At 44.1% G+C, this 11,372-nt stretch overlaps 1 protein-coding gene across 1 annotated transcript; it reads left to right on the top strand.

Moving 5' to 3' along the window:
• Positions 1-10,033: 10,033 nt before the first annotated feature.
• Positions 10,034-11,041, top strand: LOC125959401 (fibrinogen-like protein A). Its single transcript, XM_049692225.1, has 2 exons — positions 10,034-10,272; positions 10,327-11,041. The coding sequence occupies exons 1-2, from the start codon at positions 10,034-10,036 to the stop codon at positions 11,039-11,041; spliced, it is 954 nt and encodes a 317-aa protein (XP_049548182.1).
• Positions 11,042-11,372: the final 331 nt, after the last annotated feature.

The following is an 11,372-nucleotide window of genomic DNA, read 5'->3' as shown; positions in this document are numbered from 1 at the left end:
CGCATCTAGTATGCACTCTGCAGTAGGCCAATAAACCAGAGCGATATGCTTCACTTAATCAAATCAAAACTAATTCAAAATCCTTGCGCGCGTGTGTGTGTATTTGTGGCTGACCAGCCTGCAACAAACCAGCAAAGTCTGAATGTAAAGTCTTGAAAATGCATCGCCGGGAGAGCAACCAACGATGCTTGCTTTACTACGACTCTTTTGTACCGAACGGATGTGCAAACTAATAATATTTGCACCACCAGACGATGCACTCACACACTGTCGAAGGAACTATCGGTTTGAAAAGCTCCTCACATTACACTTACACCGTCTTACGGGGCCAGCCAATTACTCACCATCGACGAGGGCTCTTCGTCGGAACAACCAGCGTTCACTCATTTACTTACTTATCCGCTCCTTATTTTCTCGGCATTCCGACAACGTTCCGTTCGCTTTGGCTTTCTTCAATCCTCTCATTTACTTTTACCTCACCTCTCCGACAAGGGGCCCACCAACGAGTCCAGTCGAATCTAGCTAATCGAAGAAAATATACGCCAGATCGGGGCTGGCAAGATGGAGTGCGCTTTTGAGCCATCCAAGCCGGCTCCAAGAAACCAAGAAATCCCGACCCCCGGGGGGCCAGCACGATGGTAAGCCGTGTTATTTTTTCATTATTTTATCATATCGTTGGCCATTGGATTGCACCAGACCCCTCCTCGGTCCTCGCCGTCCCGTCTAATCGTCGCACCACGAATTGGCCAATGATTGCCCGAACCGAACGAACCGTTTACCTTTCGGTTCGGGGAAACCAAGAGAGAGAGAAAGAGAGAGAGAGCAAGAGGTTGGAGTAAGTGGAAGTTGAAAGCTAATCTTACTCCGCTGCTTGCTACGATTGCTGGAACCTGGAGACCGTGCCATGCCAGGATGCCGCCAGGTCGATGTTTGTGTTTGTTCGTCCGCAGCAGCACCAACCCCAACTGGCCTTTCGCCACCAGTCCAGTGACCAGAGGCACTTCAACAGGACGACGCTCGGAAAGGGTTCGCTTCCTTTGATGCTGCGCTAAAGCTTTCTTCTACCGAAGAGGACGAACAAGGACAGAGTGCTGCAGTGAACTACCTGCTGGTTGACAGTTGGAGAGCTTCCCCTACGTCTCTTTGTCTCTCTCTTTCCGTTCCTCGGTTCCAGTTCGAACGGTAAATGGATTGCTACAGTGTGCAATCGAATTTACAGCAGTGTACCGTCCAGGTCCAGGCGATATACCAAGCGGCGTCCAAAGACCGTCAAGGGGCTTTAGTTTAAATTAAAGGAAATGAAATGTACAGAACCAGCGCCCGTCGTCTGGTGGTGTGCGGTTTGCAGGTCCCAGGAGAACGGGGAAGTTCTTCTCGGGCTCGGGAGAAGAAACAGCTTCGATTGTAGGGCAACATCTCAAGCTCCTAGCACGAACCGGAACGTCCTAAGACTGCAGGGACTGCAATCGACTGCAGAGTCGCCCAGGCCGGAGTCTGCACAGCACGACAAAACATTGGACAAAATGGCATTACTTGGCAGCAGTACCTCCCTAAGCCCTCGACCAAGGTAGCCACCTCCTGGAACTGAAATAGGAGAAAGGAAGCAAAACATGATCAATTTCTTTAAAAAACAGACTGAAGTCGCCTGTTGCAGGAGGCAGGAGATTAAGTCTGGAGCCCTCTTCGCCCCAGGTAAAAGCTAGTTTTGCTTTCATCGTATACACACACACACACACACACACCGAGATACTTCGAACAGTGCAAACAACTGGCCCTGGTCTGGCCGAGCTGAACGAGTTGTTTCGGGATCCAGATAAGCTCTTGAATTGCTGGATCAAGCCTTCGGGCGGGTAATGAAGGAGGATCAAAGTGAAAGGATTGAAATTTGATTGGATTATGATCTACTCCCAGTAGCCATTTAAAAGTGTACGAAATGGAAAACAAACAAACAACGGCAGCCAAACAGACCGCCACGGATGATTAGAAATCTGTTTCATTAGCCCCATCGAGAGGTAGAACGTTCCTTTCTGGTAGACATCAAACAGGTTCCGGGAAGCGATCGCCGGTCAGTTCAATTGAAAGGAAAGCCGTATAGATGGATATACTTCGAAGGATTAGATAGCTTAGGCCAATATATAGGAATACTCGAGACGAAATATGCTGATAGTTCCTCTTAAAAATATCTTTCGGGACTTCGTAGCATGACTGCGACTGGAGCACCATTCACCAGACTCGGACTCATAGGTCAACGGTACTACTCATAAGCTCAGCTTAGAACCTGCTGCTCAAGGAGCATCTTGAACAGGGGATTCGTTATCGTACGTATTGATATGTCGGTTGTAAATAAATTAAACTCTTGTCATGTCGTTCGTTGGTTTTGAGGCCTTCTGTGTACCTACATATGTTTCTCCATTTACCCAAAATTGGCTATGATGGGATGTTCCCTTTAGATTGACACTTCATTGGATTGGTATCCGATCTAATTGACAGCTAATGTCACAACTGTCACTGCAACTGCGCATCCATATTGGCATATTTTATAGTCCTCAGCTTGCTCTACAATATGGACCAGATGGAATAGTCCATCGCATTTGCGTCTGGTAAATTCAAAATCTGTTGTGTGGACGAAATGGAATGTAGAACATGATTTTTTTCCCATTCTTGGTTCACACGAGCTTTATGAGACGGTTCTGAGTCTTGCTGGAACGTCCATCGCCTACGACCGAAATGTTTACGTGCCCACCGCTCTAAAGCAGCTTCCAAAACATGTTTTCGATAATATTTCGCATTCACTTTGACACCAGGCTCGATGAAAACTATTGAAGAGCGCCCATCAGCGGTCACTGCGGCCCAAGCTTTTTCTTGCTATGGGAAATTGGTACTGGTGGCCGTATGTAGGCTCAAATTCTCGTCTCAGTGTTCGGTCATGTAAATTCGAACTTTTTGAGAGATTGCCAATTGGGAAATTTTTCTCATCAGAGAACTCAATGTTTGGAAATTCGCCACGTTCGTGCAAGCGCAACAACTCCTTTACTCGATCGCACCGAACTTTTTTGATACGGTGTAAGGCCATGGCATGTTTAGAATTTGGAAGGCCTTCGTTTAAAGCTAAATTTGAAGTATTGTTCGAATGATTCGGGCTAAAATTCACTTCTCTACATCCTTTTGAGTCATAACTTTACCAACATTTTTTTCGATGTTGCGGTGTTTTTGGTCCATCTCCAAAGTGTTTTGTAATGCTACCAGTATCATTTTAACAATTTATGGTGTGATACAGAACATATTTTATTCACTTTAAGGTTATTAAGCTCACGAACTATAGCTGATTATGATTTGGCAGACAAATGTAACGCAATCACACTATGACGTTTTAATTTCAGGACGATAAAAAAAATTCAACAAAACTGAGACAAAAATGCTATTGGTGGCTTGTAAACAATATATTGAACTTTCATTAGAACAATTTTGGGGTTGAAGTTATGAGCGGTTCAAAAGATACAAACAGTGAGAAATTGGTAACACTTCATGTTAGTAACCCTGTAGTAACCATAGCGATGGCTATTTAAAAATAAAACTGCAGCTCATGAATGCAGAATTCTCAGAACAGAAACTGGAGACAAAACTGAAGTAATATTAAAAAGGAACTAAACCATACTGACCATACCACCGTCTCCTATCTCCGTCACCGTTTCCCATTGAACAGCTCCGTTAAGCCGGCGCTAAATTATAGTCCTTATTCCGTGCGACTTCGGCCACGAGACGTAACGAATCTCCTTAATCCCTGGCCTGGCCGCCCGCCCCCCTACCACCAACCAACAACAAACAACTTGCCAGCGAAGCATATTCCATCGCAATTAGTAAAATCAACTCTCGGTCAAGCCACCAGCCACCAGCTAACCATCCAATCACATTTGCTTCGCAAGAAGAAAAAGAGGAAAACACCGAGCTTGGAAAGGAAAAACGAAAGAGTGAAGCGGAAAATTACTTTCCGCAACAGAGCGACGTCAGACAAGAAGAGAGAGAGAACGAGAGAGAAAACAGCAAATGGTCAGTGAGCGACAAATGCACAAATGCCGTCCTTGGCCGTTAGTGTAGTGCAGACTCCAGTCGCTTCTCTCGTGGCTCGTCCATCCGGCATCGCGGTCATTTATGAAACTTGCTCCGACACTAATTCCCCTTCAACGGGGGATGGCATTCAAGGACGACAACGACAACGACGACGGCGGTGGACGAGCTGCTCGTCAAAAACCTCGACCTCCAACGCAGAACAGGCCATCAAGTAGCAGAGATCGCAAAACGCAAAAGCTTCACTTCCAACTGCAAACGATAAATCACCCTCGAACCTCGACCGCGGGGGTGAAGAGGGATGTGTGAAGGGTGCATTCAATGGTGGCCATCACGACAATTATACGTTTGGTCATTTCAGAGTGTTCGCACGTTGTACGCTGAGCCGAGTGCACCCTCGCAGGACTTTCAGTTCATATTCCACTTAGTCGACCGCTGCACGGAAACAAAAAATAACAAAAAAAAAATGGCCACCAACACCGACTAATTTTCGGTCACAAAACGGAAGAACCTCGCAGTCGGTAGCGAAGTAGTAGGACCTCGCCGTGGGTCGTGCATCGAATTCGAAACCGCAAAAATGAAACCGCTCCTGCTGCTGGCGCTCCGTGTGAATACGAAACGTCATCAAAAACGAGCAAAAAGCGCTGACAGATCAGCATTATGACGTTGTCGTCGCGCGTTGTCGCGCTAGACTATATATTTGCCTCGCCAGCCATCGTGGGCAGTACATTACAGAAACGCAGTCGCAGCCGCAGCCGCTGCCTTTATCAGACGTTGCGTGGCAATGCGAAGGTCTGCTCTGGTTGCTGTTCGTCGCTTACTCCCCTATTATGACGACGAAGCGAGTCCGTCGTTGTCTTTCAGTGGTCGCGACACCCGCGTCCCTTCTGCTTCGCCTCCCCTGAGAAGAGTTTTTGTCCGGGGAGCGAGGGATTTTCTTTTATTTATCAAGCACTGTCGCCGGCCGGTGGCGAGCCGCGGTGACTGGCGCCATCCTGACGCGAATGAAGGTCTTCTCCCCCCGTCAAACGGTTGTTCTCCCCTTCAGGAATGATGCTCGCCAGTGCGCGACACGGCGCGCGCAACAACCGAAACGATACCGGTAAACGGCGACGTCTGGCACGGTTCGGTAAGTAGTGTTCCGATGGTGGACGCTTTTGGTGGAAATCCGTTCTGAAAGCTCTCTGTTTCTTCCTTTGCTTTTTTGTTTGGGTTTTTGTTTTTCCGGACAGCAAAATATTGGAAAGCGGAGCGAAATAAAAAACAAAAGCGCATGGAAAAAGCCAGCGATGCAGAGGAAAGGTCGTAGGGTCGTTTGTTCGTTTGAATCTCGCTTGGGGTGGGAAAGGAAATCACTCGTACGATTCGGTCTGTTTTGTGCTGGAAGGGAACCGAATGAAGTGATACGGTATTGCGAAAGTGTCAGATAGATTATGGTTCCGGCAAGTGTACTGTTGAATGTGTTGCCGTTGGTACACTAATTGTCATGTTCGATAGTGTGCAATGCAGATCAAAGAAATTCTATTCATCAATTATAAATTTTCATTTCAGCTTGAATTTTTACTTTTTAAATTTTAAAGTCAATCTTTGAAATGTCGTTTTGATACTTCAACACAAAATAACAATCAATAACACAACTAGAACACGAGAAAAGTTATGAAAAGTAATCATCGTTGGAGGAGTAGTGTTTGCTATGCAACCATAAGTGAACTAATTTTTAGACACTTGAACTATTATACTGTTGATTGCACTTTCTATTAATATTTTTGCGAGAAATTTTGGAAAACAAAACTCATTATTTTGGAAATTGGATTGGAATTAAAAATGGAAACTAAACAAGTTATTTTTATAATAAAGTAATGGCGTGCTTGGGTGAAGAAAACTATCTTTGTAATGAATATCATCTGAAGCAGCATTAACATAACGGCTTTAATATTGTAATACTCATTTCATTGGTCCGCATTGTTTATAGATTCAACACATCTAGATTTCACGGGTGCACTTACTAAAAGATTATATAATTGTGCCACTAAAAAGAATAATTTCGGCCACAATTACAGCGCATTTGAAAGCGGATAAAAAGCGTAAGACAGTTTTGCGTTTGTCTTGCAATCGTTCTGATAATCGATCAGATCAAATGTCAGTCGAATACAAAAGCATAAACTAATGGTTGGTTTAGTTTAACAATCTATTTCAAATAAACGAGTACAGAAAATAATCTAGTTTAAATTTTATAATGTATGCTATAAATGCTTTGTGCTGAAATGCTCCTTAACGCAACACTATCGATAGAACACTTAATGAATGGTTACTGATTTTCAACAACGCTTGTAGCGTCGCGATGCTGGTGGAGCATTTTCTCATTTAGTTAAAAGGTATACGAAACCCGTTAAAACTGAACATTTGAAGCATTCCAAACCCAAATCCCATCAAATCTCACTAAAGCTTTTACTGCACGAGTGCAACGACACTTTCGAAACTAATTTTCATTCATATCGATCTATACTTATCGTTGCACGAGAGCCAAGTTATCACCTTCTGGCGTCCCGAAGCGACCGAATCCATAAAAGAGCTCATAACTGCTGGTGCTCCTCGCCCAATCCAATCGATCAGTCAGGGTTGTGGAACCGAACGAAAAACAACTCGATCCCGCCCGCACCATCGTGAAACAGCATCTGATTTGCATATCATGCAGTGAACCACGAACCTCGAACGAATCTAAATCTATCTGTCTGCTGCATACCATCAACGTGGTGGTGAAAGGGGTTTAGAAGGAGGGGGGGGGGGTGCCATGCCCACACACTGCATGTGTGATGCAGTGCATCTTCTCTCTTTGAAACAAAACAAAAAAACACATAAATGGGAAAAGAGCAGCGAAACTCCCATCTAATGCTAATGTGACGCACAACCCATTTCTGGCTCAACCTTCTCGTTCGTTCGCGAGGAGCTCAGCCTCCCCCCCTCACCCCTTTCGGCACCTCCAACAGCAGCATCTCAGACTGGTTGAGTGTCGTCTTTGTTGCCGTGGTGGGCAAAAGTTTGGCAATTCGGCCAAGTACCCAAGACGTCGCTTCGGTCGTTCGACCGTTTGCCGGAATGCCATTTTCGTTCCCGCTTTTACCCGGCTCTGTTGCCATGCATTCCGGGTGCAGAGTGTACCGCAGAAAGCCATCAATGTAGAACAACTACAGCCAGCTAGACAAGACAGCGCCAGCCCGGCAGCCAGACGGCCATGGTGATGCCGACGGTCTAGACGACGGTGGAACAGGACGATAAATTTATAGATTTTGTTTATTCCAGCATCCACCAGCCGCAGCATCATTTCCACCGGCAACGTGGCGTCAGCATGGAGTAGAAGAGGGAGGAGGGAGCAAAAAACATGGCATGCCATGGCGGCGATATCGATTTGCGCCGTTTTGCGATGGCCGGAAACGGACGATCAAAAGCCGCCGATAGTTCGGTTCGAAGCCGATCCCGCCCCTCCGCGTTGCCGTGCGCACAACATTGGCCGGAAATGGAAAATATTACGAGCGTCTGGTGAGAGGCGGGGGCCAATAGGGAGAGAGAGAGAGAGGCTGCTGCACCACGGACACAATTGCACGTACACACGCATGCAAAAGCGAAGGCACGACGCGACGCGAGGCAAACTGCTAAGCAACCGCGCAGGTTGCAGATTAAAGAAGAAAAACAACTCCATTGGGATGCAGAAAAAGAAAGGAAGAGAGGAACAAGGGAGAAGAGTGAGAAAAAAACGACGCACGGAATGTTGCTTCAACACCACCGGGACTGGGTTGGCGATTAAATTTATTATTCGCTAACCATGACGTTGCGGGCGCCATTGCGTTTGCGATTCCGTCCGTTCGCGGGCTGCACCAGCCGCTCGCTGTCGGCTGGCTGGCTGGCTCGCTGGCTTGTTGGTTGGCACTCTACTTCCAGGAAACGATATATAGTACGTTACACATGCTTCGTGTAGCGGCACTTGAAATTATGCTGGCGAATTTATGATGCAGCCCGTGAGTGTGTAGCCGATGGTTTATGCCCCCTGGGGACGATTGTTTTCCAGCGTAAATAAAAACACAGTTTATGTGGTTCGCGGTGGAGAGCACAATGCACCTCTGCACCGCACCGCAGGTTGGCTATGGGGTGGACTTTACGACCGTTTTTACCAAGATGCCAATGGGATAACGGTGTTGACAATTCGGTAACCGGTGGTGTAGTGCTTTTTGAATGCTGGACGGGATTATCCAACTTTATTGAGCAACGGACTGCACTGGCAGTTGATAGTGTGTGTTTTTGTGTGTGTGAGGATTTTATATAGTCAAGGAATTGTATTAACCATTTGCTCACAATTTGTCCAGTTCGCTCTATAGAGAGTAAACCATAAAATTTCCAGTTTTCTGTTTTCTTTATTAGTTTGGCAGATGATTTTTTTTACCTCGATGAGCTATGTTCGTTGTGATTTTTCATCCTTTGTCATGAAAGATTGAAATCTAATTATCTAAAATCCATTCATAAAATAGAATAGAGAAGTACTTTGGCAACCGATTGTTCAAATACAGCACAATTGAATGCTGATTGATTAAGCTTTTATTAAAAGCTTATTAATTGTCTCATGAACGGAAAATATTACCGCGTAAGGCATACTATATCGAACATGAAAATCTTACAAATTATTACAACATGAATTGTACACTTCTTATTTGCATTCACATTAGAATAAAGGCCTATATATTAATAAATATTAGCGAAGAAGTCATTCTCGGTGATTTCATAAACAATACCATGAGCTTAGCGAATGTCATATGTTATAAACCGTTCGCTTTCTCGGAAATTGTAATTCAATAATTTATTGATTCTAAGGCGTGCCTAACTACGATTAATGCAACATTTTCCAAGCACAATGCAAATGTTTCTAAAATAATTGAACTATTTATTAATAACTTAACCGCAAACTTCAACAACGGCACTCGTCCCTTGAGCCTAATGCAAGTCTAACAAAATCTGTTTAATCTTTCAAATTTAAATATGTGATGGGGGTTGTTGATCAATGTTCGTCCATTCGTCCATGTACATGATTTTTTAATCACAATTTGCTATCTTTTTGTAAAACTTTTCGCAAAAATGATTATTAGAACTGCACAAAGCTAATAAGCATTTAGATCTTCCGTAAAGAAAATTCACAAACAAGTTCCATAACAATAGTAAGAAAGTGTTTTCTTCTATAATCGGCAAGAAAAATGTACAAAATATCAGTAGAAACTACCGAGAACGTCTAATTTTGAATAGATTATCCAACTTTGTAGGACGACTAACGATTGTGTTTTCTTGATTTTTCAAATCTTATTTGATTTATGTTATTCCACAGTTTATTGCGTTGCCCTACATTTTACCATTTATTGACCAACCGAGGCTGTGAGCGTTCAAATCGCCAGCAACGACCACAAGCGTCAACCATGATAAGCGAAATTCGCGAATGCATTTGCAGCGTCAAGCATACGTTTAAGCATTGGATTGCTGGGCACCTTATCAAACGAAAAAAAAACCTTGAAGCAGAGGTTATCATTGCGCTTGTTGGATGTTGGATGGCTGGATGGATGAATTTGGCATTAGAACCGTTCTCAAGTTAATGTATCATGTGGTGTGCGGTGACTCACTTTCGAAAGTGCTTCATATGTTCCCGCGTGGCTTATCAAATGGAATGTCCGACAGTGTTTTGATTGTCGCTCAACCAGGTTTCTTTCGATTGCTCCGTTCTTATCGGAATCAGAAGTTAGTGGCACAGAAACTGATTCAGTATAAATCGACCCTTCTAACACTTCAGAGGCTACAGACAGTTTAGATTCTGATTTGGCATCCAAAAATGAAGTTAATATTTCATATCGTTCTGTTGTGTGCAGTTTTACACATTGCTGCAAGTGAACGTGATCGGAAAAGGGAAGATAATGCCAACAGTTTCGAAGATGGGATGATGGGTTCAAAATTGGAGTTACTCTTGATTACGTTGAAGACGATGGAACATAAGCTTCAGAAGATTGAGGACAAGATCGAAGAACATCGATCCAGCCACGAACAAGGGCAAAAAGAAATGTTCGTCGCCATTGAGAAACTTGAACACCAAGTCGAGCGTAATTTAAGTGAGCTTCATAAAGACATCGACAACGTACATAACATCACTCGGCAGATAATAAATGTCTTACCGCAGCTGCAGCAACTAACTACAATTCTGGAAAATCAGTTTTGTGTAATACCAACGGAAAAAAGTGTCTCAATGACAACAGAAGTTCCACAGCCCCTGACCACAACTACAACAACAACGACCACAACACCGAAAGATAAGCAACCTCCGTTTTCCTCGTGCAAAGATGTTCCTTCGAACGCCTCTGGAACATATCTGCTTAGTGTGAATAATGATAGTGAACCGTTCGCAGTATATTGCGAACAGAATGCGTTCGATGGTGGATGGATAGTGTTTCAGTACCGCTTTGACGGATCACTGGACTTTTATCGAGGGTGGAATGAGTTCCGCGACGGATTTGGTGATTTGCGCCAAGAGTTCTGGTTAGGTCTGGAGAAGGTCCACCAGATAACAAATGGCCGTAAGCACGAACTGATGGTTGAATTGAAAGATTTTGAAGGAACCTATGCATATGCGCGGTATGATGCATTCGAAATAGGTAATGAGAGTGATCAATACGACTTGAAGCTTCTTGGAAATCATAGCGGAACTGCAGGGAATGCAATGTTATATAATAATGGTGCGAAGTTCTCGACCAAAGATCGGGATAATGATGAGTGGTCCAGGATACATTGTGCACAGCGCTACGAAGGTGCATGGTGGCACTGGGATTGTACTAGCACGAATTTGAACGGGCGTTACATCAATGCGACAGGTAGACAATCAATGCATTGGTTATATTTCAATTACAGACAGCAAGGATTGAGTTACTCACGAATGATGATCCGAGAGTTGGAATAGCGTTTCTAGATGGATCAATGGTAAAGAGTGCAATGAATGAACAACCTACAATGCTCCGAAACAAGTGAAATAAAATCAATTTTTCAAATTCCAGAAAAGTCTTTTAAATGAAGATGATTTTAGAATCCGAAATAAAAATCAAACCGGGAAAAGTCAAGAACTCTAGGTGCAACGTAACGAAATGATGCGCTCGGAAAATGGGAACAACAACTTGAATTTCTCGAAACTCGATTTACCACATTCGTAGATTGAATGATATTCGGCATAATTTTTGTGGTGTCTACAAACAAGAGCAGTTTAAAACACCTTCTTGTAAGCGTAAGGTAAGGTG

This window comes from Anopheles darlingi, chromosome 2 (genome assembly GCF_943734745.1).
Source record: "Anopheles darlingi chromosome 2, idAnoDarlMG_H_01, whole genome shotgun sequence".
NCBI lineage: Eukaryota > Metazoa > Arthropoda > Insecta > Diptera > Culicidae > Anopheles > Anopheles darlingi.
This window is presented reverse-complemented; position numbering and strand designations above follow the sequence as displayed.